At 42.4% G+C, this 27,448-nt stretch overlaps 1 protein-coding gene across 4 annotated transcripts; it reads right to left on the reverse strand.

Moving 5' to 3' along the window:
- Positions 1-2,274: 2,274 nt before the first annotated feature.
- Positions 2,275-27,438, reverse strand: LOC148426944 (mitogen-activated protein kinase kinase kinase kinase 4-like). 4 transcript variants are annotated; one of them, XM_088406346.1, is made up of 32 exons: positions 27,180-27,438; positions 26,799-26,864; positions 23,747-23,803; positions 22,030-22,155; positions 21,769-21,879; positions 21,277-21,367; positions 21,068-21,198; positions 20,945-20,999; positions 19,711-19,789; positions 18,784-18,959; positions 18,633-18,705; positions 18,325-18,535; positions 16,165-16,326; positions 13,323-13,409; positions 12,608-13,069; positions 11,981-12,133; positions 10,100-10,348; positions 9,706-9,797; positions 9,491-9,618; positions 9,279-9,373; positions 8,886-9,064; positions 8,665-8,773; positions 8,180-8,449; positions 6,356-6,473; positions 6,093-6,263; positions 5,878-6,021; positions 5,664-5,798; positions 5,480-5,580; positions 5,243-5,392; positions 5,011-5,170; positions 3,563-3,702; positions 2,275-3,491 (listed from the first exon to the last, which is right to left on the reverse strand). In XM_088406346.1, exons 1-32 carry the CDS (start codon positions 27,243-27,245, stop codon positions 3,408-3,410), a joined length of 4,431 nt encoding a protein of 1,476 aa, XP_088262472.1. In that variant the 5' UTR covers positions 27,246-27,438; the 3' UTR covers positions 2,275-3,407. The 4 variants fall into 4 exon arrangements, 3 of the variants coding, with proteins under 3 accessions (XP_088262472.1, XP_088262495.1, XP_088262486.1); XR_015864194.1 differs by lacking the exon at positions 2,275-3,491 and adding an exon at positions 4,624-4,702 and having other exon boundaries at positions 3,561-3,702; XM_088406369.1 differs by lacking the exon at positions 12,608-13,069.
- Positions 27,439-27,448: the final 10 nt, after the last annotated feature.

Raw genomic sequence — 27,448 nt, forward strand, 5'->3', positions numbered from 1 at the left:
TTTAAAGGGACAATATGTCAAATTTAGGCCGTTTTTCATTAAAAAGGAATACATTAAATTATTCTAAGTTCCCCAAACTTGCAAATAAATGTATTCTTAACTACCAACAATATATTTTAAATATAATAATAGCTCTAGTTATCATTAAAAATCTTACATGGGGGGTGGCACTCCTCCGGAGGCCGCCATGTCTGTTAGAGCTACTGACAATGGTAAATGCAGCATCTCCTGCTGTCCAAAATGAAAAAACGGTCGAAATCCTGCACATTGTCCCTTTAAAGGGCCCGTATCATGGAAGTTCAACTTTTGGAGCTTTTAACCATATTACAACGTTGATGTCTCACCCTAAACACCACCACAGTGTTATTTCTCTTCAGTTATGTATTTCTAAGCATTCCTTGCTTATTTTGCAATCTCAGCACCAGTAACTCAAGCAGACAAACATGACTTGCCAGAGCAAAGCAAAGCAAAGCAAGGCAGGGACGTGGCTTGTTGCTGATGATAATGGTAGTAAGCCCATGTCCCACCCGTGAAAGAGTTAATATACGCCAACCTTATCCGCATCATTTTCTTTAGTTCTGGTTCCGCAGTTGAGGAGGAAATGTTTTGGACCGAATTGGCCAAGTAAACAGCAACGTTTCATTTATTTGTTACAAGTAATTTTACTTCACAAAAATACAAATATATGTGTTTGGCACACAGTCAGACAATCAACTCTGTTGCTATGAATTTTAGGGACCGATTTGACACGAGGAACGGCTCTTAGTGAGCGCGGTCAATTGACGGTGTTTTGCATTTTTAGGTCGGTAAAACACCTGTTTTGGCTACGCGGATTGGCTCTAGCGACCCTCAAAAGGATAAGCGGTTAAGATGATTACTGGATGGATGTTTTGTGACCAGCTGCCATTAAACGTGACACGAAGGGGGCGAGGCAACCACACAGTGAGAGCTTCAGTAAACAAGACATTTCACTTCCTTGTTGGAAATATCGGTACCATAAAATTCATATCCACCCATCCATTTGCTACAACTGCTTATCCTCACTAGGGTTGTAGGCTTGCTGGTGCCTATCCCAGCTGCCTACGACCAGTAGGTACGGGACACCCTTAACTGGTTGCCAGCCAATTGCAGGGTACACATGGACTAACAACCATTCACGCACCCAATCACACCTGAGGACAATTTACAATGTCCAATACACCTACCATGCATGATTTTGCAATGTGGGAAGAAGCCGGATTGTCCAGAAAGGACCCGTACAGGTATGGGGAAAACATGCAAACTCCTGAGCGAGCTGGAAATGAACTCAGGACTGAACTGTGTGACGGACGTGCTCCGCACTCTTCTACAGTGCCACCCTAAAATTCATATATGATAAGAACTTACATTGCCAATGGACCAAATGTAAATGCATTTATTTTACTGTGGAAAGTGAAAAAAAAAAATGCCATGACCAAAGTACTTTTAAGCGTGATTGCCCACTATAAATGAGTGACAAGCCACGTCCGTGGCTTGCTTTGTTTAAATGAATCGCATTCCTAAAAAAAAAAAAAAAAACATTCTAAATCTCGATAAATATCTAATTTCAAAATCTTCGGCACTCAAATCGTGGAATACTTTGGGAACCAAAACGACTAAGGGGGAAGGAAATGACAATCACTGTCAATCAACGTTTACATTTCGGGGGCTTACTTTTCAAGTACGCAATTACTCTGAATGAGGTGCAACACCTGCAAAGCTACACAAGCCTGCGGTACTGCCATAGTGCTGATGCTCAAAGGTGCAGCTAATAAGAAGTCAAGTCATTGTGTTCATCAACACACGCTTAAATAGTTTTGAAATCAGAAGCCAGTAAAAAACTGTTCAAAAGACAGATTGGGAACAATCCCCCCATATTTTTAAAAGTTGAATACAACTTGTAAGTGTGGTATTTTAGTCAGAAACTTCAAGTCAAATCAGCATTTTGTGGGCCACGCGGTAAGACACCAGTGCCCAAACTTGACTCTAAAAGCAAGTCTGTACCCTCAAAAAAGGTCTGAACAAGAGAGCACCGGCCAAAATGTCCTCACTGTGTCGGTAGAAAACGCAAAACGGTTCTCACAAGAATAGCTGTGCACAACCAAATGAGGACCGGCCTAAGTGTCCTCACAAAACGATCTCACTCTCACATCGGTTCTCACAAGCCCAACAGGAATACAAACACACATGTGCGTGCACACACACGTGGTCTCCAGTAGTGTTATGACCTAATGTAAATTCATTGACAACTGAAAATAATGTAAATTTCAGTTTATTCAACAGAAAGGACCTTTGGGAAACAACATTAATTCCCATAGTACACACAAAGGACATAAATTATAGCGGCAAACTAAAGAGGTGTGGAGGGGGATTAAAAAAAAAATAGAAAAGAACAGAATCCACACTGCCCAGAGGCACGGTGAGTAGAATGCAGAAGAATCAGTGGAGTCTGGATTTGTCATTCATTGTGTAAGCAGTTTCATTTATCCTGTACGTGAAATTCTAAATGATAGTACAAAAAGAATACAAAATACAAATACAGTAAAACTGCCCTCAAATTATCCATAAATATTTATGTTGATGCACATTGGTTTGACAAAACAATGACTTCTGTAAACATTTTCCACATAATGTGTGCATTACTATTAAAAAACAAACTAAAAAAAAAAAAAAAAAAAAAACACAGCAGTCGCGTAGTTATCTGAAAGAATCTCTTGATAAAGACTAAAAACTAAGCCCGGGTTAAAAATATGCCTCCTTTTTTTTTTTTTTACCATGGCTGTGGAGTTACTTTCTGCTACTGGGAAAGGTAGCATTAGAAAAACAACAACAAAAAAGCGTCAGAATTCGGTATTAGGTGATAATGACAGCAGCCATATATTTCAGAAGATGGAAAAAGAATAAAGGACAAGCTGAAAAACGTTTAAAACAAGGTCCATTATTGTCTCCACTCACTAGTCCTGACCAAAGTCTTCCTTCAACAACTTCTTTTGCTTCATAGAACCGGCAAAGGGATTTCAGCAGTTGTGTTTGAGTAGAGACGTCACTTAAGGCAAGCGGCTCTCTTACGAGCTGTGCTGCGCACATCCTGTCAAGGTATCACGCCTGCGAGCGTGGCTCTTTTGCGCTCGCTTGGAAATCGACTGCTGACTACGTCTAATTCACAGTTTGCTCCTTATCACTATTATCCCACCAGTTGCGATGCTGGAGCTCGCTATTCACGTGCAGAAGTCAACTACAAAATATACAGTGTATGAGAAGTCTGAGAAACCCATGAATTCAGTCAGAATATGGTTTGACTGGCAAACACGCGCGGCCACTGAATGCAACGCCAAGCCCACGAACGCGTCATCACAGAAGTCGTGTGCGTAGGTGTCCTCGCGTCTCGACTACCAGCTCATCAGGGAAGTGCGTCCCAAAGTCATGAAGTACACTTGGCTGGCACCTCCAGCCCGCACAGAAGCAAAGAAGACCTGCGGGAGGAAGGTCACGATACAGAGCTCGACACGGACCTCTTTAAAATTCTACTTGACTTCGGACGCACCTTGTCATTCCTCTCGCACAGGAACTTGAGCCTCTGAGCTCGTTTGTGCATAAAGACGCCATCCAGGTGACCAGTTTCCACTGAGCGGATCTCTATGGCCTTCTCACCCCAGCCCATGATCTGGTTTGACCTAATGTAGGCTGCAAACAGGGAGAGATAGGAAGCATTAAGCCCTGGGAGAAAGTTTGACCAAACTCGGGCTTTTGATGTGTGGTATCAAAGAAAAACATACCCAAAAAAGGAACCACAAGGAGGATAAGATTTTGCATAGATTGTCAAAACATGACGACTTTCGACATGCCACGCTGCTGTCCCTTCTAAATGCTTGCAAACGGGAGGTCGAAAGGTACACCCTATAGGTGTCAAATTTAGCCCATGACGGGCTCATTTACTGCCATTCAAAATTGGAAGCGTTCTCCATTTTGGACATATTGAAAACCCCATGTTTTATCATGCATTCTCATGATAAATTGCATTGGGCAAAGGTGGGAATGTATGTCACCAATCTGTGCATTTTCACATTAGAATGAAACTAAATGACAAAACTGAAATGTTCCATGTAGCCACGCGATTGAAATGAAAACGCGCCAAATCTCAATGGAATTTGAATCCCATTAACATTAGATTACTTTTAACACTTTTGAGGCATCGTTTTTAATAGTTCAACGAGGAAAAGAAACAAGACCAATAAAACAGTCATGGGAAAATAATGTGACACAAAACACTGTATATTTCAGTCGTCTATGTGATCTTTGAACCAAGAGCATCATCTAGTGGCGTTGAAATGCTCAGCTGCTGCACGGGGCATCATTCCCCCTATCATATTTAAATACCGTCATTCCCCCAATATAATACGCACTTTTTCCCCCACAAATGAAGGCCAAAAGTATGGGTGCGTCTTATTAACGGTAACATTTTTTTTCCCTTTTTAACAACATTCGAGGAAGATGTCAGCCATATAAGCAGCGTTCTGACGCACAGGTGTATCGTAACGGGACGAGCAAGAAGGTTAGCATAAACATGGTGAAACAAGGATGCTGAGGTATTTATGGTAAAATGACCTTACGAAAAACTTCGAGGCATTTACTACGCTGCTGAGGTGTTCACTGACTGCTCACAATCTGGGAAATCTGAAACACACTTAACGAGCAACAAATACATAACTTACAAATACGAACTCAAGAAAATATGAAGAGTTTTCAACAGATGAGATTTATTGTGTTTTAGGTATTTTCCATCCCAATGATTTCAATTGGAATAAAAAAAATGCATGCATATAAATGCGGCTGATGACTTCCATTGATGGCGTTTATCTGACCTGTGTGCTTATTTCACCATTTCTGATTTTGTTCCCTTGACGCTGCTGTGACCTATCTGTATTGGAATTGTGTCACTTGAACTGTGCAACCTACGGTAAATACAGCCGGAGTCATTTTTCATCCACTTACCCACTGAAGTTGGCATTTCCCCCCACTGCAGCACCACGTCTTTGGTGATGCGCCCGTACGTGTTAACATAGACCCCCTCGTCCTCGTAGCATACGAGCAGCTCGATTCCGTCCGTGTTGGGCAGGATGATAATGGCGTGGCACTGAATGCTTGTCTGGATCTGAAGACAATCGTGGGACCCTTTAGAGAGGGCAGGTCAAACCATGCCGGCCACCATGAGCTAAGCATTTACGTGAGTGGGTAGGTAGATGTCGTAGACCGCGCCCGAGTCCACATCCACAGCATGGAAGCCTGAGCAGGAGCCGTAGATAACCTTTAACCTCTGACCTTCCTCTACGGTTAGGTCCACCAGCAGAGGCTTGTGTACCAAGTCGCCGAATGACTGAAAGCGAGCAAGGGGCGCGTCATTATTGCTTGGACATCAAAGAAAGGCGGGGGTGGCTGAATCCGACCCGATCGACCCGCTCACCTTGAAGGCCATGAACTTGTGATATGGTTTAGGTGCCCAAGCGTAAACCTCCACCGAATTCTTTAAGGCCAGCACCAAGAACTTAATCCTCTCGTATTTGACTGAAACGCACAAGTCACCGATTACAATGCGAACATTCCTCGACGCCGGTCTGGCTCACTACTCGTCTACTAGGCCCACGTACCGACTTTGTAGTGGACGCAGCCTTCCAGGTCGCCCACATTGACCCATCCCTGCTTCTTCTCCACCTCCGGGTCATTATGCAAAATCTTGTTTCTCAGCCAAGACAGGTAATAAACTCGCAGCTTGTTCTTTTTGCCTGAGAACACACAAACCTCAAGGCAACCGTCCCTCCACCAATCCTTCATCAATAAAATACGGCAGTCAAAAGCAGCTACCAGATATGGTGACCAGAACGTTGAGACCCTCGAGGACATCCATCTGCTGGATACGCCGCCGGTTGATGAGCGGGTAGACCTTCCCCTGGCCGCTGCGGTCCAGCAGCATGAGACCGCTCTCGGTCCCCACCAGCAGGTTGACCCCTGCGGTGGCAAACGTGGCTTAGCGGCCCCCATTTGAGAGGGTGAAGTCACGTCGGATTCCAAACTCTTACCCCAAAGAGCTGCGCACAGGATCTCGGAGTTGAACCTCTTTTTGTATTTGCGGATCTCTGGTGTGTCACTTGGCGGGCGCGTGTTAACAGGGTTGACGTTGACCACAGAGCCTTTGCGAGACGGGTCAGACCGCAGCGGGTCTGCGAGACGTACGTCCTGCCCAAATCCAGCTGCGGGCAGATAGCGCGCGACTTACTGTTCCAATTATTTCATTGCAACCGGTAGAGCGTACACTGTATTCAAGAGTAGACCTAGGACCTACCCATATTGTTAAGCGAGCTTCCGCTGGATGGGGAAATCTGGAGCAGGCGAGGGTCGATGAATGGAGTGAAGGACGACGACGACTTGTGTTTGGACATGGAATTACTCTCTGATTGGCTCTGTCCAAGACGGCGAAAACGAGGCGTTAACAGACCAATGACGAGACATTTCTTGTAGTGGCAGCTGCAGTGGAACCTCGATTCAAAAATTATTTGGGAAGAGGCGTTTACGGCCCACTGTCTGGGTATGTGCCCGCTACAGGACAAAAATCACTGTAACATTAAAAAAGCTATGGTAATGAACATCCTATGGTACTGTTCAAGTAATGCGGACAAGACTTGTGACTGAGTTAAAAAAAAGAAAAAAAAAAAGCCATAGATAGATTGGTAGGTAGATACAAAATGCTCCATTTGAGCCGCGTGCTTAAATTGCTTTCAGCTTATACAGACTAATAAAAAGGTCAAATTGTTTTCATTTCAGCAGTTATTTACATGATGATTTTTTTGGCTTCAGAGTTTGAAATAACCGATTGCCAATGAAAGCACCACTTTAGCTGCTTCCATTAACTTTGAATATTTGAATTATGTAATTGACTAGCACAGGGCTCTTCACTCCTGGACCTCAAGGCATGTTGTCCTGAATTTTTGGGGGATGTCTCCCTGTTGCAACACACATGATTCAAATGATCAATCGGCAAGATATGCAGAAGCTGCATGGAATACGGTGTCTTGCAGCAAGGAAATACTAAAGATTCAGGACACTTTCACTCGCGCACACTGTAAAGTTGGATGCTTTGCAGGAGAGTGGGTCACAGTGTTGAGTTCTAGAAGGAATTTAAAGGAGTGGCAGCCACTCCTAATGTAGAGGAAACACTGGCCTTTTTAGCGCGCTCCGTAGGGTATAGTAAGCACATTCAGACACAGCTTATGTGAGTCCACCGAAGCCAGAAAATGCAACCGATCCATCTCTGTTTATGGTGCCACAGCACCGTCTACTGATGCTCGGTTCCAGGTCCATTAAGTCAAGGTTCCACTGTAGGTTTGTGTGTGCATCTATACATTATTGAACAGTACACACACACAGCCAGGACAGTTTTTGTTAAGATGCACAAGTTTTACAACCCATGTAAGTAGGAGTTAACATACGGTTTTGAAGTTAGTGTCGACAAAAAATAAAGAGGGGTGGACAGGAAGACATTGTTTTCCAATGCTGCACTACAATGCAAGTAGAAGAGGATCCTAAATCCACCACCAAGAGGCATCTGATTTGTTGCTGTAAGTGATTAAAAAACAAAAAACAAGCACCTACGACCACAATGCAAAGCAGAGACAATCGCTTAATTAGTACACCCCAAGAAGTTGGGGATCTCCTCATGCTATGACGGTGTTCTACCACCAGGGGGCAGCCATGTTAGCAGGAGTAATCAGATAGGCCACATGGAGGAAGAGAGCCAGAATAGATCGCAGATCTGCCAATGCCAGCAACCAGAATTGAACTATAGGTTTTGTACAGGCTCAGAGTTTTTGGTTTCTTTTGCTCTTTTTCTCTGTGGTAGACTGAAGGGAGACTGATGAGTGGCCGATCATTTGCAATTGCAAATGCAGTGGAACCTCTAAACTCAACGGATGGTTCCAAGTCTCAGATGAAGTTAAAGGTTCCACTGTTTATGGCGCGAGTCCAAATCCTATGCTAATGGTCTCAGAAACTAGGAAAACGAACCATCTTGAGCTAATGGCTGACCCAGATTGGCTGCCTTTGTCCGAGCCTGAACTCCCTGGAGTCCATTTCTGCAGTTGCCGGCCTCAGCCGAGTGAGGGCGACGTACCTGGATGGCAACGAGCTTGTCCAGGGGATTCAGCGGGGATAAGGCTAGAGTGGCATGGCTAGGTGATGATGAGAAGGAGGAGGAAAGCAATGACGAGGAAGAGGAAGGGGAGTGATGGCTCAGCTGGATAAGGTCTGGTAGGTGGTGAATGCAGGCAGTGAAGCCATTTTTCTCTTGTGGGCTCTGGCTGAAGGATTGGGGCTGGCTGTGAGAGGCACCAGCCAGGGAAGAGGACGAGAAATTGACCAACTGCTTAATGTCAGCGGTGCTCTGCAAGCAAGAACAGGCACACTTTGGGCTCTACTGAACTGATCTTTGCAAACTTGTGTGTTTTTAAGATCCTCTTCTTCCCACAAACAACATGTTTGGAACTAGTGTAGGATTATGGTCACAGATTAGATGAAAACCCCGGACGAAGACACACTGTCCCTGGACTCTTTGGGTTCAAAATGGTCGAAAATGAGGCCCCCATCTCCTCTTCCTACCTGTCTAATAACCAGTGTGCCATCCTTCGATGGTGTGGTGGTCTGGCTGCTCTCAGAGTCTTCAACCAGCATTGTTTTGGCAGAACCAGTCTCCCCATTGCTCAGCCTCCTGTGGAAGCGCATGAGAAGAGCATAAAATCATAACCATTTCCCCCCAAAATTGGAGCTTTCTACAAAGAACAATGGCGAAACGATCAGTAGGTATACTGTATTCCACTGACCCGGAGCGTGAGTCCTCTGCTCCCGATGTAGACTCTTCTCCCGCCTCCTGGTCTACTTCCTCATCGTCATCCTCATCAGTGGTGCCGGACTCTTCACTTGAGGAAGAGTAGTCAGTCACCTTGTGGGGAGGGCGAACATCGTCCACTGCACGGAGCTCCTTGGCGAGGGCTGCCAGGTCCTAAGGGAGTCATGAAAACCAATAACGAGACAGGAAAGGTGAGTGTGCCTTCAAATCTGATGGCAGGGGTTTCTGCCCCCGCAAGGGGTTAACAATGCCCCAATGCAAGAGGAATGCATGAATCATCCAGAAAAATCAAAGGGTTCTTTAATATATACAATGTATTCACATGCCAGACAGGTGTACAGAAAGAAATACTCAGAGAAAAACTTACAGCAGGTCGAGTAGGCCTAGCAAAGTTCTTTTCATCAGGTTTTTTGGAAACATTCTCAGGGCGCTGGAGAGGTGATCCTTCAGATTTGGAGGATGCTTGGGAGTCAAAAAAAGAAACTGGGTTGCAAATGCTGGAATTTGATTTTTTTTTTTTTTTTTTTTAAACTTGGCAGATAGATTCGGTGTGGCTGAGTTGGATACCAGGGGACTCACAGCGTGGCCTGAAGCGGTCTCCAGGACTAGCCTGAGAGCTGGAGTTAGAGGAGCAAGATGAACTTCCACTGCCAGGCCTAGGCTGCAACTTTTCGACGCGGTCCCAGAGGGGACGCTGTTCCACATTACTGCCCAAGAGAAGAAAACATCAGTCAAACCTAAAAGAACATTCTGAAATGTCCCAATAGCCCTATTTCAACATATTTTCTACATACCTGGATGCATTCCTGTGGCTACCAGGCTGCAATGGCAGTGGAGACTCCCGGCGCGAGAGGACCGGTGAACGGGATGTTGTTCTCACAGGTACCTAGACAAGGCACACGTTTGCTTTAGACGAGATAAAAAGGTCACATAGAAATATCATTATTTGTACATGATTCTGTAACATATCCGTCATTGAGATTTTGTAAAAATCAATAAAAAGACTTTGGAAAGAAACGCACACATTAACGACGAGCAAACGTTCCATTATTTTAACAGCAAAGCATTTTCACATGAATTGTAAGGTCAAAGACAGACGGACAAGTTGTGACAGACATGACAAGACACGAATGAGGATAGCAAAGGGAGCGGACCAGGGGTTGGATGCGGCCCTCTACATTTCCTCACCTTGGGTGGCACTTCGTCACCAGGCTGCACCTGAGGCTGGTGGAGGGGAGGTTGGGGCTGGGAGTCAGTGCGTGCAGGAGATGGGTGATGATGGTGGGGATCCTGGGAGCGCAGGTGGAGCTGCGCAAAGCTAGTAGCAACACCACCAGTCTCGCTGAAGGACTGGGAGCGAGCGACCACGGGCGGAGGAGGAGGAGAGGGGGCAGCGCTATTGCTGCTCTTTAGAGCGGCAAGGTGGGACCACTGGACCTTAAAGGAGTGAGGGAATGGGTTAAACACAGTGAGACGCTAGGGAAGATGTGTGGTTTACATGCACGCACTCATATTAACACACATGCAAACAAGAGAAGACAAAATAAAGACACTAATCATTGCCAGGATCAACGCACATTTGTTGCGTAGTACACACTACGGTTTATTGTCCTCAAATCCAAATATTCAGTTTCTGCATCCATTTTCAATGGCCAAGTCGCATCTTACTTTGAGTCATTCATGCACAGCCCAAGTGATTCCCAACATGGGTCCAATAAACCTTGTATTATTCATATAACAGAATAATAGCTTTGTGTTCATCAAAACACAGCCAGAATTCACACTGAGAAAATTGAAACGAGATCATTCATTTTTACTATACAGTGGGCCCCGGTTTACGAGATTAATCCGTTCTGCGATTGGGATCGTAACGCGAATTTGCCGTATGGCGGGCAATCCAAACAAAAAATCCCAGGTAAAAACATCAAAATTGTATATACGTATTAAAAATTGGTATCAAAACAGTATACTAAGTGCTATGAATATACAACACAATTAAATAACCATGAATAAAAAATAAATGAAGGATCTATTTACCTTTTGAGTGACATGACAAGCTTGTTATGACCATATTCCCTAGTGAGAGTAGCCTAGGCTAGGCTAGTTTAGCCTTCTTAGTATATCTTGACTATCTCCAGATTCGTTTCCATATAAATCATCTTCTTACTTCTCTCTTTAACATCACTAGCAATCTTGGGACTCATGGATAACCAATTCAAGTTTCAATTTAGCACTAAAATGCACAATAAATACCATATTGAGGTCACTCTCACACTAGATCAGTCATCTTCATGACCCCGTGATGCTGTGCAATAGTAGACCAGCATTGTATCGAAGTAAGCGCTGACATGCGTACAGATGTATGAGCGCACACTGACCGCCATGCTGGACGTGTCGTGCACACTGTGCCATGTTGGATGTGTCATAAAAAATTTGCGAGGCCACATCGTAAGGTTAAAAAAAAATTGAAGGCGGGGACGTCGTAAACCGGGGGTCCACTGCACATAGTTTTGTGACCTTTTTTTTTAGTAGTGTGCATTTTTCTAATACAAAATGGGTGCCTTGGCCCCTGGCTCAGTAAATATTAGGAAACAGCGATGTGAACACTTGTGTTGGAGTTGCGTTTTGGACATACAGGAATGAAGTCACAGAGATTAGCTGTCATCTACTGATGAAAACTGTACATACAGCACATCAAATTTTGGGAGAAAGGGGTTAGGTACTTTTTTTTCCCAAAAGTGGTTTCAGATTCCACAACAATACTGACATATTTTCACCGTTTTTCCTGTTAATTCTGTTACTTGCATCACCTTTTCACCTTTACCTGCTCATGAACCCAGAGGCTAAACATCAAATAATTTGTTCAGGGAATGCTGTTGTGTATTTATGATGTTCTGTATGACTTCCTTTTCACCTGTGAAGCCCTTTGAATGATGTTCACATCATCTTTTTTTGCCAGTACATGGATCTATAGTACACGGTTTTAATCGCACAGCAACATTATTAACTTTATTCATGTCTCAGGAAGAGAGAAGGATGAAGCGCAATGAAGTGGCGTGAAGCAGTTACCTGAGGTTCCATGGGCCGGTGCATGGCAGAGGCCTCAGATGAGCTGCTACCGTTTGAGAATGGTTCAGCAGAGCGAGGGGGTAGAGGAGGCTGCTTGGAGGGAGGGGCAGCCTGCGGCGAGCCCTGAATATTTTTACGGTATCGCTCATCAGCCTGCGGTCAAGGAAAATATTGAGACAAACAAAAAAGTGAGTGTGGGACTCAAAGGTCTATTCCCACTCAGAACTACTCCTAAATCGTTTATAAAGACGAGGGGCAAGGGTGACGAGTCATGCTTGAAGCTGCGTTCCACAGACACATAGGTTACATACACACAGTATCCTATTTTATCAACAACTTTGAATCCTGAAAGGGGAGGAAAGACTGTTAATAATCAAGTGTCACACTGCTTGGATGTTGCATGTTAGTTTGGGCTTCGTCCATTTACATGCAGCCGCCCAATTCATACAGATAGCGCAGCCATAGCTCTTCATCAGGAATTTGGTCCTGTGAAGAGAAATCACGGCAACTCAAGTGTTGCCCGCACCGCACCGCACCTCTGTCAACGTTGCCACAGGGTGCAGAGCAAAGAAAGCGAGAAGATGGAAAGAGCAGGTGTCAGGGCAGTCGGTTAACAAGGGGGTTCACCTCTATGGTAGGCTGAGGAGAATGATGAGTGGCCGATCTATCGAGCTCAGCATATTCTCCTCGGGGAGATGAGGAGTGAATGAAGGGTTGAGCCGGAGAGGGGCTTGGAATACAAGAAGCGGGCCTGCGGCTGACGTTCTCATCAGGGTTACTTTTCTCTGACACTGCTGCCTGAGCTTTAGCAGCATCCGGGTGAACCACCTGTGGCGCTTCAGAGTCCACAGAAGTGCTTCTGAGCATTGCGACAGCACTGTTGAGTACCACCGCTTGTGGGGGCAAGCTAAGAATTTTGTCAGAGGGGAGTGTGGTAGTCAGAGCTTTGCAAGGGTCTGACAGGAGTTTGGCCTTGTCATCGAGCTGCTGCTGAGAAGCGCGCTGGAGTGACCGCAGCTGCTCCTGCTGCAGTCGTTTGTGAAGCCGCTCAGCCTTGCGCTGTTCCTCCAGCTCGCGCCACTTGAACTCCTACCACATATTTGGTGGGTGAGTGGGTGTGTGTGTGGGTGTGGTGGGGGTTCAACTTTGCCGCCGTAGTTATTTTGTTAAAAAAAAAAAAAAAAAAAACACTTTTCTGTAAAGCATTTGCATCATTTCTTCCTATTTTTTCCCCAATGTCTTCCTCTCAAACATTTGAAAAAGATAGAGTTCACCTGAAGTCGGTTCAGATTAAGTGCTGCGACAGACTAAAGAAAAGAGGATGCATGGCTGTGTGACTGACCTGTAACATAGCCTGCTCACGTAGAAGCTGTTCCTGTAGCATCTCCAAATGTCTCTGCTCCTCCTCCAGCTGTCGCCGGATGTACTCCTATCAAGGAAAGCAATAGTTGCCAGTAGAAATCAACGTTCAGGTTCAGTATCGTATATATACATGTGCTGCACCGAGCACTTGTAGCAGTGTCGTGCAGTTGCTGCAACATGCTTTCCAGGAAGGACTTCAGAATAAAAGTTGGTGTCCAAAAATTAGTTGGTTATAGTAAAGGTTTATATTGATCTGTTGGCTGGCCTTCTCATCATGTTTCCCAGTGTGTTTTATAACCTGGTCAATCCGTTGGTTGACCACTCCTGGAAACGTTTGCAACGGTTCCCTTTTTATTTTGCTCCATTTGGAGGTCCCACAGCCATGGAAATAGCCCCAGACTGACAGATTTCAATCTTTTATTTTCCTCTCTCATTTCTTCTGGAATTTCTTTGGTTGATGCATGATGCATTTGTTGAGATTTTGTAGCCTACTTCACTTTTGTCTAACAGATTTTATTTAGGTGATTTTTTGATGCAACGAAGGTGGTGGCAATCAGAGTCACTAGCTGCTTTGTGATTTAATACAAAGGAGCAATTAATTTTTCACAGTATCAGAAAGGTTTGTATTTGTATGTATAACAGCATCTTTCAGAAATTGAGTAAAAATATAAAAACATGTGTATATATAAAAAAAAAAAATACATCAGCCTGGGGGCAAATGCTTTTTCACTGCATTGTATTCAATTCTCAGCTCCTTCAAAAGCATAAAACTTTACGGTGCACGCTAGTGAGAAATGTATCCGGTTGTGAGGCAAGAGTACATTTTAACTAATTCTTACACCAATGTAAAAACACTTATGTGATGCGCTCTGTGAAAAATAAAGACCTACCAGGAAAGACACAACAACATCAGGTCCCATACGCGCATCGAGCAAAGGCCAACTTCAGCCAGATACCACTGCACTAGTATGGTGCGGGGATGTGTAATTGTAGCAATCACATGTACATCTACTTGTTCACTCTCAAGCAATCAAAAAAAAAAAATCCAATAAAAACTCCTCCTTCCCTGGCCACACAATAAGAGCGCTGTTTGAAATATGTGCCTTGTTACTCTATCTTTAATGGTTATACCATATAAATATTGATGTAGTTCAGCATTATTACTTCTTAAAGTGTACCTCCTGAGGTAGGAAGGAAAAATATAGGTATATGATTTATCAGGAAAAATGGTGTGTATTTTTTTTACACTGGCTTAATTAGCGCTTATGAAACTTTCTGTTGGGAGGTGCGCTTGCAGCAGCCATATTTGCTCCTGGAGGCTGAACTGTAACGTAGAGTCAATGATAGGCAAGTCTGGATGCTATTAGCTGTAGCAGGCAGCAACAACTTGCACAGGATTCGTCTATGAAAGCTATAAACGTTCAATGCAAACCGTATGGGTATCCCAATAATAAGAGGAGAATGTGCTGCCTTCCGATCGTGAAGTACCCAGAAATGTCAGATAAACAAGACCAGCCAATGCTTCAAAATTAACAGCATTCAGACGAGTAGTGTATGATATAAACGGCATTGATAAGCTTTTTTTTTGAAGTCCTTCCCTTCAATTGACCTTTTTTTCAGCTGATTTTTGACTTAACTTGTGATGTCATACCTGCACCTCCCTGTTTGCGGAAAGGAATGTATTTTATGTATCTAATTAATATATAATGAAAAGAAAAACAGAGAAAGGGAGACGAGAAACGACCCCGCATGCCACGTTCAGATAACTTAATACTCTAGCCACAATAAGGGCTTGAGTAAAAAAAAAAAAAAAGATGGGGGCTCGGGCGAGCGGTGATCCATTTAACTTGACACAAGTCTGACCGGAACCGTGTTAAAGTGAAGAATATCCAGCTTAGAACAATAAAGTAGCAGGGCAATGTCTGGAATACAATTCAACAAGAAAAGCATTCTGAGCTGCCAAAAAAATTACGGGTTAGAAAGCTGACCATGCTAAGATATTCGAAGTAGCGCGTTAAAGGGGAGGGGGCTCAGGCGAGCAGCGATTGATTTAACTATTCACACAAGTCTGGCTGCAATCGTGCTAAAGTGGAGAATATCCAGCTTTGAACAGCAAAACAGCAGGGCAATGACTGGATTACATTTCATTAAGAAACAATCATCTTCTGTGCTGTCGAAAAACTTACCAGTTAGAGAGCTGATCGGGAGCAGCATGCATGCATTTGTTAATCAAGCCATTGATGTGGGCGACATATGCGGGTAAATCAGCATTCAAAGTTAAGCATTTTAGTTCATTTTCATGGATTTTATCCACCTTTATTTGGTGTTGATGGCAAAAAGCACTCAATTATCAGTCTCTGCTATCTGCTCAAAGCAGGAGCCTTCATCTGCGCCCTGCCCCGTCTCTCCAATGCAATGTACATTTTCTTCGTCTGACAAATTGGTCCCGTCATTTTTGTTGCCGGATTCAGAAGGCCGAATCAGAGGCCTTCTCTGGCTCAAATAAATATCTATGTTGGTCCATTTCGTCTTGACTTTCGTCAAAATAGTCAATTTTAGTAACGAGACAACAATGATCTGGCATATCACTCGTGGGGCGATGAACGGCCCTGTCAACAACTTGAGGTGACATTCATTCCCAAAATGTCCGTCCTTTAAAGCCAACTCGGGTGATTTTGGGCAAACTGTTTTAGCAAATGCAGGACGAGACGCAAACTTCATCAAACTTTTCAATAGTACTCCCTTCAAGACCATTCATTTCCTGTCATGTCTGTCAAGACCTCAATTTGGTATCTCCGGAGGTACACTTTAACAAAACAGACCTGCTCTCGATCATTCCTCCTCTTCTCATCCTCAGCACGTCTGCGCTCTTCCTCCTCTTTGCGCCTGCGATCCAGTTCCTCAATGCGCCTCTTTTCTTCTTGCTCACGCCGACGCTGATCGCGCTCCTGTTGCCGTCTCATCTCTCGTTCGCGTCTCTGTTGCTGCAGGTTTGAAACAAATGATACTCAGCTCTTACACTCATTTTGATAAACAGAATAAAAAAACAAAGATGACAGTGGAGCTTCTTATTTCCAAGAACCTTTGAAGTCTAACAATTCAGAACTGAAAAGAAAAAAAGCTTGGTTTTGGTCTCAGGTGATTAGTCTGAATGGTCTAACATTTGTTTACCACTGATGATCAGAATGTATATCGCTCATAACAAGGTTTTAAAGCTTCGGAGCCTTTTGGAGTTCCAAACCACCAATGACAGATGAACTCTGAGCAAGGACATGAAAATACAGAATCTTGTCAACACCATTTCCATGATTAGACACTTTTACTGAAACGGGGAAATGGCCATGGCCTTTGTGGGCGCGTTCCAGAAGAGATGAGTATTGTTCAAATTTGCTAATAAATGTTCATTCGCACTGAAGCAGTGTTGTTTCAATTGTGAGTGGGAATGCAGCTGTCCCGAAACCTTTGCGCCATCGAATGGTTCATACTACTTCCATTAACTTGTTCAACGCCAGGGATGTATCTTTTTTTTAAACGATGTATTGTTTTTTTTAAGAGTCTGGACATTAAATCCTAGATACTAGTATTAAAATGATACTTAAGGGACAATGTGTAAGATTTAGACCATTTTTTATTTCGGACAGCAGGAGGTGCTGCATTTTCCATTGTCCATAGCTCTAGCAGACATGGCGGCCTCTGGAGGCGTACCACCCCCCATGTAATATCATTTAATGATAACTAGACCTACGATTATGTTTAAAACATACTGTTGGACGTTAAGAACACACAGTGGACCCCCGGGTTACGGCGTCCCTGGCTTATATTTTTTTCACGTTACGATGTGGAATGTTGAATTTTTTTGCCCCCGCTCTAAGGCATTTATCCCGCTTTACGATTAATCAATAACTGTCGTGACCTATGGGGTTGGTTGCGTTTGTTGTTTTGCCTTTCTCTTGAGGCATTTTTAGGTCATTTCTCTTATTTTCTGTTGATGTCAAACTGCCGCTAATTCAACGCGTCACTACAATGCTGGTCTGCTATTGGTCGTAGTCTCGACTCCCCAAGATACTGGTCTACTATTGGTCAGCGCACGGGGTCACAAAGATGGCTGCCGAAAGACTTGATCTCGTGTGAGAGCGCTTTGAATATCGTATTTATTATGCATTTTAGTGCTTAATTCAAATTTGAATTGGTTATCCATGAGTCCCAAGATTGCTGGTGATATTAAAGAGAGAAGTAAGAAGATGATTCATATGGAAACTAAGCTGAAGATAAGCAGGAAATACGAAGAGAGCTAAGCTAGCCTAGCCTAGGCTACCCATACTAGGGAACATGGCCATAATAAGCGTCACTCAAAAGTAAATAAATCCTTTATATATTTTTCATTTATGATGTTATTTAATTGTATGCATAAATAAGTACAACTTACTATACTATTTTGATACCAATTTTTAATATGTAAATACAATGTTGACGTTTTTACCTGGGGTTTTGCATGCATTAGCTAATTAACATAGGTTTGGATTGCCTGCCATACAGCGAATTTGCGTTACGATCCAAACCACGGAACGGATGAATCTCGTGAACCGAGGTCCCACTGTATTTATTTGCAAGTTTTTCACGTTTATAATTGCTTATTTTATTCCTTTTTCAAGAAAAACGGCCCAAATCTTACACATTGTCCCTTTAAGTATCTGGGATTGAATGTGTGGACGCTTAAAAAACATGGTAATACGTCCCTGGCATCAAACGCGTTAATGCTTTACGTGCATACTGATTTCATATTGCCAATTTTAAACCATCTGTACTGACAAACATCACTAGAATACCTCAACATTTTATTAGCATTATTATTTTATTGTATTTTCTAAATTGACCTAAATTGAAAATGAAGAGAAAAATATATAATACATGTTATACTTTTTGATTCAAATTCGCGATTCATCATGCGCCGAATAAAACCGACCCCTTCTAATAAAACCAACCTCTTCTAAGCGTCGCCGCTGCTCCTTCTGCTGCTCAATACGCTTCTGCCTCTCGGCCAGTAGTTGGCGCTTGTATTCTTCCTGTTCACGGAGCTGCTGCTCCTGCAGGAGTTGCTGACGGCGGAGTGCCTCCGACCTCTCCTTGTTCTCCTGCTGTAGACGGATGAAGTCTCGGCGCAACGTTGACTCACCCGGCACATTAACAATGGAACTAAGCCGTGAGAGCAATCAGACATGTTCAACTGTTAGTGCCTGGAGTGAGAAGAGCACATACAAGCAGTACTGTAAGAAAAGTACTTTAACCAAACCTTGGTTCTCCTTCCTGCTCTGCTGGATCCTCTTCCTCCTCCTCACTGCCACTGTACTCATACTCGGTCTCATCTATGTACAAGACGTTAAGTCACGCTAACGTCACATCACAGTATTGTACAGTCTTCACAATTGGAGAAGCTAAAGCACCTTTCTCGCCCCTCTTCTTCTTAGTGCGATCAATGTGGTCTTTCAGCTGAATTCGGACCTGCCTCTCGTTGGGTTGGTCGCGAATGAAGGGATGTTTGAGCAATTGTTCAGTTGGCGGCCGCTGCGTGTAGTTCTTCACCAGGCAGCTTTCGATGAAACTGAAAAACTTTTTGGACCTGGACATTCCATACATAAAATCATCTAAAAAAATAGTTCAGTTACAGTTTCAGTTCAGTTACAAACGGATTTGACAAGGGCCCAGCATACACACAAAAGTACATTCCAAATTCAATTCTTCTCTATTTAGCAGGTATAGAATATGATAGTTTTGACTGTATTATTTGTATTATTACTTTTAAAACCAAAAACTTCCCCCACAATTAGAAAAAGGTTGTTTTGTTTTGTTTTTTTTTTTTTTGGGGGGGGGGGGGGGGGGGTAAACTGCTCGCATCCTACCTTGAGCACTATCACATAAATTACTCCACAGTAGTTAGCCGCAAGGTTCAAAAATATGTTATTACTCACATATGATACACAATGAGAGCCGCACACTGCAGAAAAAAAGTTGAACGGTTTTGACTGATTTGGACGGTTTTATATAACCCTGACTTTTCAAAATCACAATTATACTGCCAATCGGATTATCGACCCATGCCTAGTCAGCATTGAATTGTCACCCGGTATCCAACTCTAAGGGGATCAATGTACGGCTATCCTTGCACTCTACACGCACAAATCCAAGTTTGAATCGCAGCTCACTTATTGGAAACAATCAGACGGTCAAATGCACATGAAAACAGGCAGTAGCCTGCACACTACATCAAGTGACTTAATTTTACAAATGGGTTAAGGCATGTGCTAAGTAAGGGTTGGAGCGCTGTAGATAAAGATTGAAAATATTTATTGAACATACCCTACTCAACTCACCATTTTTTGGATTTGAGTCTTGGAGGTGGGTTCCGTGGAATCAGGAAGAGCGCTCGCATGGGGTGCATGTCACAAAGTGCTGCAAGGACACGCGTCATAATGCGTCAGCGACAGCTAGGGTTGTTTATCGAGACACATGTAGAACGAGGACAAACGTTCCACTTCTGCTGGAATCGTATACTTTAGATTTGATCCTGACTGTGCTAAATATCAATGTCAATGTCGCCACATGGAGGAATCGTGAAGAAAAAGGAAGTGTGTACACGAGGTGCGCAGAAACTAAAAAATTTAATTGATTGATTGACACATGTCTGTTAGCGCACTGGATGAATTGGTGCTAACTCGAATTGAGTAGCAAATTGGGCATTGGAAATCAAGGGTGAATCAGTATTTTCCCATTCAACTCAAAGGCATTATAGTATACTTGTCGTCAAGGAGAACGAGCGGACGTTTCAGCCTGCTAATGAGCATTATATTAAACTGCTTGGTAATCAGACAATGAAGGGCATCTTGGCAGTGTATCAACACCTAAAGCGAAAAACCTCCCCGAGATTCTGTCGATGTATGGCAAGGGGTTCGGTAGGTTTCCATAGGATGTCATGACTCTATTAACCTGTTGGTCAGCGATGGTCTAATAAGATTATGTTTCCATAAAGGGAATGTCAGCTTAGCAAAGCACTTCGGACAACATATGGTATAGAATGATCAAGGGTGTCAAAACTTGATCCCCGAGGGCCGGTGTCCTGCATGTTTTCCAGATTTCTTTCTCCGACACACCTGATTCAAATGATCAGCTCGAAGCCTGACAAGCAGCCTGATCATTTGAATCAGGTGTGTTGGGGAAAGAAATCTAGAAAACATGCAGGAAACTGGCCCTGGAGGACTGATTTTGGACACCCCTGGTGTATATAAACCCCATTTAATTTGTGAATCAATGTTGTAATTGACTTGAAGAGAAAAAGACGTTCAAAAGTAAATCACTTCCTACGTTCTAAGTGAGAGAAATTACAGAAATGTTACTTTTGATAAAGCTGAGTGTAAAGAAAATTGTACATATGAGGTAAAAGAGGTACTGTATAATGATGTATAAATGTGCTTATGTACTGCATGTACTGTACATACTGTATGTTGTAGGCATATGTACTGTACACGCATAAGTGCAGTTGTATGAATGTGCCTAACTCTAGAGAGCCTTAAAAACTTGACAAAATGGGAAGCAAAAAGAAGCGCTTACGTGGCGCTCCTTCTGCCATCTCAATTGCTGTGATGCCACAAGACCACAGATCACTCTGCAAACAAATTAATAGAGTTAACCAGACACACGTACATGTACGTGCACAATTCAAAAGATTCTTACTCGGTAGTCATATGTTGCATCGGGATTCTCGTCACAGGCAATGACTTCGGGGGCCATCCAATAGGGAGTGCCGATGAAGGTGTTTCTCCTGCCCACGGTTCGATCGAGTTGGGCACTTACACCAAAATCCACTGGGGGGGATTGAGGAGGGTTTGATTGATCGTTATGGCATTACGGCTGCACCGTCACTCTTTGGACAAACAGCTCACCTAATTTGACTTCAGCATTCTCTGTCAACAAAACATTCTGGCCCTTAATATCACGGTGGATGACGTGGTGGGCGTGAAGATGAGCCAGACCCTACCAAGAACAGACACAGAGCGCATTAAGTGATTAAGCAGAGACCTTAAAAAATAAAATAAAGAAAACAAACACAAATTGTTGGTAATAACATCGGGGATCCACGCTGAAAAAGATCAGAAGCTGAAGTAAGACACCTAAAGCTTGGCGGTCTAACATGGCCATACTAGTGCAGAATCAAACAAAAGATGAAAAGTAAGCAGCCGCTGCATCCAGCTATGCATTCAAAGAGGTTTCACTCCCCAAAACACGAATTTGGACAATCTGTAATCAAATAACTAAAAAACAACTACAGATGAATTTCATTTGGACAAACAAGCAGCGGTTCACTTAGTAATGATGGAATTTTTAGAAATAATGCCTTCTAAAATCAAATGACAAGCGAGAGAAAGAACACTTACCCTGAGGATTTCTCTGGAGATGTAGGCAATCCAGTCTTCCTTTAGTTGGTTTCCCTTGGTGTTCTTAACTAGGTCTGTGATGGAACCAGCTCCGCAGAACTCCATCACCAACTAAACCCCAAAAATAAAGAAAAATCAGAAATCAAAAGATACATGTTAGTTAGCACACATAAAAAGTGGAAAAAATATATAGTAGTTCCAGGCTTTTAAACTTCATCTGTTCCCAAATGTTAGCCTTTTGGGATGGAGTAGAGGACTTACCCAAAGCTGGTCATCATGCCCAGGTGGACTCTTTTTAATAAAAGCACCATAGTAAGTGGCAATGTTTCTGTGGTGGGAATACTTCTTCAGCATATTAATTTCCAATTTAATTTCCTCTTCCTCATCCTGCACACAAACAAAGGTTACTAAAGTGAGTGACAGAGACAGACAATAGACCTCTGCACGACAAGCGTTTCTGGTCGAAAAGTGAGAATACAAATTCCCAGAATCCAGGGTTTGTTACAAGTTATTGGGACGCAATCTGGTGGAAAATAATCTCATCGGGTACAATTTAACAATAAAACATACAGTTTCATAATGCTGTACTCATTATAACACTCAATTATTTTGAGCTACAATTAACCTACAATTAACCTAGTAATCAGTCTTATCCTTGAACTTACTTTTTCCCATAGAGTGATCATGATTCAATTGTTGGTTTTGTCCGTAACATTTCAGAGAATGGGATGAATGTTGATGATTGTTTTTTGTTTGTTTTTAAGTAAAAGCAAACTTCTATCAAGAGCAAAAGCAAAAATCTATTTTGAGTACTTTGAAAAATAATCTGCTAGAATGACAGAAATTGTAACGGTTTATCACTAAATATTCTCCAATCGGAGGATTTGGAGCATTTTAAGTGAAACCTTAACCATCCAACTTCTAGGTGCCTGTTTTTACAGTGTGCACGTACAAATACATGTCAAGTCCGTCGCAGCAAAAGTTATTAATGCTCTGCACGATAGTACAACACGCCGCCAATGTGGTGAGAAAGCCAACTTCAAAATAAACCTTACCAAATGATATAAAATGTCTTTATTTTAACGTAACGTCTGGTGGCGTAACAGCCGAGTTGACCGAGTTGTCTTTGTCTTGTCACAAATGCTTGCTCCTGCTACAAACAATACTACGCTGTTCTGAAATCAAGTTAAACAGACAACTAAGAGTGCAAAATATCAAAAATAAATGACATATCTATGCTCTGGTTGCATTGTATGGTGCCTGTTGTCAGCGTTTACTGGTGGCTTCATCGTTATAGCAGCGTCTAGCATAACATCAAATAGAGGCCGGCGAGAGCAGTTGGACTACTTTTCAAAGGCTGTTTACATGGAAAAAAAACTCCACACTGACGCTGAAAGGCTGATTCCAACTGAAAACATTTGAACAAACCAATCTGACTCAAATGGGCTGTTTCTGAAGTCACTTCTCCCCTTCAACCAAAATGTATCAAAAGAGATTTGTGTCAAATGTTACTAATGTCTCTAGATGGAAAGTAGTGTCCTGCTAAGTAGTTTAGGTTTAAAAAAAAAAAAAAAAACTCATTTGTCAAAACGTTACAAAAGTTGGTCATTCATCTGGTCTTCTGTGTTTATAATTGCTTTTCACCAACTCAAAACATATTTTTGTCTTATTTTCTGAACACCCGATTATTCGATAGAACTTGCAGTAGAAAATTCAAATACCAAAACATTAGATAGCTGCAGACCTAGATTATCGTACCTCCTATCAGACTAGGTGATTTAATTGGTCCCATCATTAAAAGCCTATCTGGGACTGACTGACTGGGACTGACTGACTGGCTAAATGATTAGCCGCATAAACACGTGATGTTTAGACTGTATTTTGAGCCAGGCTAAAGGTTTGCAGGTACAGATAGGATCTGCTGAAGCCAACTTCTAAACCCTGTATCAATGCAAAAAGAAAAAATATCAGGCTTCACCTCTGTGACGTCCATGACCTTGATGGCAGCCAGCTGTCCAGTCTTGACATGTCGTCCCTGGAGGGCAGAAGTGGTTTCAAAATCTCAGAGTTCCACACACACGGTAGCGTTAAATATCCCCAAATTCCGAGAACACTTTCAACTATAAACCGCATTCACACACGCAGCACACACAACACACGATCATCAACGTAGCAAAGACATTAGGCATAGTCTAGCATTGATTTTCATAAAAGCTACATGCGTGGCAGCGGGAAAGAAGAATGAGATGGACACGACCATCTTAAATCTACTCCGCTTTGATTCCAAGGGACTGCTCGGTGCTGCAAACACAGTGAGGCCCCCAAACCCAACACAAGCTGTTGGTATTTATTCACTTCAATTCTAAACTGAGGAATTTGTGCCTATTTTCACCTGGAGCCAACCAAAAGTGGCTTGATCCTCAAGCTTGTCAACCTAAAAGTGTAAGATACTTTGTAGCATAGCTGACAAGAAGGTTCAACTGGCCTTTGTTGTCACATACGTGGGTGGAAGACCACCTTAAAGTCCGTATGGAATCTCAAAGGGAGGGTGGGAGGCGATGCACGCGTCACACTTTTTTTTTTTTTTAAGATAATGGTCAGCGATGTGCATGTGATCTTCCTTGTGACAGAGGTAGAACAAGAACACAATCTTGACCTTCTGCAAAAAGAAAACAAAACGAGAACATATTTGTGTGAAGGCAAAAGTTACCACACGTTATTCCTCTTTTTTATTCCGCCCCTTTTTTGACGGGCTCATTCCCAGTTCGTCCAATTCAAACCGTTCCAAATTCATATTATTCCAATTAATTGTGCGACGACTGCTTCCATTTTTCTTATTCCAAATATTTACAGATTTCCCACAATTCCCTGTTTTCCACGGCAAAAATCTCATTGACTTAACATTGGGTGATTTTACATTTTATATTTACAGCTTTCACATTATTATTATTATTTTTTTTTTACTATTTAGCTCATTCATCTCGCCTTAGGGATCCTTCCCATCATTCCAGTATTCATATATTCCAATATTTTCCCATAATTCCATATTTTTCACCTTTTAGTATTTCAATGGGAGGATTCGCCATTCATCCCCAAAGGGAGATTTAACATTTCACATTTTAAGCTTTCCCATTTCACATTCATAATATTTAACTATTTCATTTCACCTCATGGATCATTCCAATGATTCATAGATTTTAATATTCCCCATAAGTCCACATTTTTCACCTATAATAATTCATAATGAATTCCCAAATGCATATTTAACATTTCACATGACACGTCCCCATTTCACATATACGTCATTCAATTCATTCCTTTCACATTAACATTATTACCAATATTCACACTTTCCAATAATTCATAACTATTTTAATATTATTACCCATAATTCCTCATCCATTCCCACTGTTCTCACCAAAACTTTGTAACCTTCCTTCTTCGCCATTTCACATCCGATTTACACCGTTCCAACTTTAATCAACTTTTTCCTCTTCCCACAATTCAAAATTTTCCCACAATCCACATTTAACTTTTCAACTTGTATTCTGAGAAATACGGTATTTAGATAAGGTGCTGCCAATTTCAATGCATACTCGCAATACAATGACAATGTAAGCATTCCATCCTATTCTATACAGGAGCAGTGGTTACATCTCCTCTAAAGAAAATAAAGTAAAATATATTTTTGGCAAGCAAGGGCAGCCTGTCCACTGTGTCTGGCTTGAGGCATGCCCGGCTGCATGTGACAAGTCCGCCTCATAGTTTCCACTGCATATACATTTAAGTGCGATGTGCAACATGCAATGTGACCACTTGCGTGACTTTTCTCCATCGTGCCCATCCTACAAGTGAGAACGATTCCTCATCTGAGAGCTGCTATTTAGCAGCAATTTGTTAGATGAAGCAGTCTTGTTCCCCTCGTAAAGCATGATGTGTTACATCCTCGATCGGGTGCCTCTGATTTAGTTGCCGAAATAAGATGACTACAAAGTTAGTCAATACATAAGCGCAAAAAAGAAAGAAAGAAAATAGACATAAAAAGAATTAGAAAGAGCTCCCACAGCATAGTTGCAAAGAACTCCTGAAGTAAAAAAGGGAGAACCATGAAGACTTATTTTTCACACGTGCATATGCACAGTAAAAACTGCATTTAGAAAATTAATTTAGAACAATCATAATATGAAAACAAATATTTACATTTTACATACTTTTAAATCTCCTGGAAATTGTTCAAAACTATTCCTATACTTCTATGTAGGACCTCTGTGTGTTGGAGTAAATATACTGTATTCTGTAAATACTGTAGAACAGTAAATACTTGAGAAAATAAGCATTGTGTTGAGTTTGCTTCACTAATAGTGATAGCTCTTTTGGATGTCATAATGTCATTGAAATTACATCTGGACTTTTCATTGGTTCGTAGTAAATGGGATAAGGTGGGAATGAAACTCACCTGCTTGTGGAAAAGCTGAGCTGTCAATTGTACCATTACTTTTGGTCCTTGAACCCTTTCACTACAACTATTTTTTTTTTTTTACCAAACAAATAAAACTTAGGACATATATCACTTTTTATCGGTATTTTCTAATAATAAAAATAATAATGTAAACTTTCCAGAGAAGTGAAAATGATCACCAAACACCTACAATACATAGTAATCAGTGTAATCGATAGTAACACACATTTATAGCACATATCATGGAAAGGGTTAAAGTTTACAGTAGGTTACATAAACTATTAGCAACAGCTCCACATCAGGATCATACAATTGAGGCAAAAGACAAAAACTGAGACAAAAGTGATGTCATTCATGTTTCTGCAGTACACATCGCCAACGAAGTTTGTCGGCAACATCTGCAAGATTTTTCTTCGCAAAGGCGAGGTGTATGTTTTTTGTTGTTGTTTTTCTCGTCGATAAATTCGGTCGTGGGACAACAAAACAAAAAACAAACAAACAAACAAAAAACAAGCTTGTGGAGATCATCTGTCTCCTGCAGGACAGAGCACGCAATGCGCCCCCAACCAACCTTGTATACTTGTCCGTAGGTGCCATTTCCGACCACCTCCACCAATTCAAATATCCCAGCAGGATCCTAGAAGGAAAAAAAAGAAAGAAAAGATGTTAAGATAAAAATGATGCCCAGTGTTCCGAGGAGCTATGTACGCGAGAGACAGCTGTTGCGTCCTGCTTAAGCCTCATGTGCCAAATATATGTGGAACAAAGGAAAGCAGACAGCGGCAACACCTCGCGGCGGCTCAGCGCTCCTTTTCGCCCGAGTCAAGGAGAGACATCTGCGTCTCCATTGAAGGCCACTCACGCCATAACGTGTGCTTTGTCGACTTGCGTTCAATACACACGAAGAAAACATTGTTTTTAAAACACACGGTCTTGGGTCGGAAGCACTCACCCGCAGTGAAGCCAAGTCGATGTCTACTAGACTTTTAGCTGGGGAATCGTTCGCCATTTTTTTCATATAAAACCCGTTTTCCCTTTACAGCCGTCCGCGTATGTCTCATTTGAGAGGAGCTCCGCGGATATATGGAATTAAAAGGACGTAGCGTATTCCTTTCTGTGGTGTCCACTTCTCGCCAGTGAACGCTGGGCTCTTCCTACTCCATGTTGAGGTGGCAGCAGCGGACTCCCTGTTAGCTCGCCCAGTCCGACCCGCTGCCGTGA

This window comes from Hippichthys cyanospilos, chromosome 2 (assembly GCF_059441005.1).
Source record: "Hippichthys cyanospilos isolate Australia breed blue-spotted pipefish chromosome 2, RoL_Hcya_1.0, whole genome shotgun sequence".
Classification (NCBI taxonomy): Eukaryota; Metazoa; Chordata; class Actinopteri; order Syngnathiformes; family Syngnathidae; genus Hippichthys; species Hippichthys cyanospilos.

Coding starts and splice junctions, on each gene's coding strand:
- LOC148426944 (XM_088406346.1), bottom strand. CDS start 27,245: ATGAAAAAAATGGCGAACGATTCCCCAGCTAAAAGTCTAGTAGACATC. Junction 22,156..23,746: donor AGGTCATGGACGTCACAGAG/GTGAAGCCTGAT, acceptor GTTTGTGTGCAG/GATGAGGAAGAGGAAATTAA. Junction 6,264..6,355: donor AAGCTCGCTTAACAATATGG/GTAGGTCCTAGG, acceptor ATCTGCCCGCAG/CTGGATTTGGGCAGGACGTA.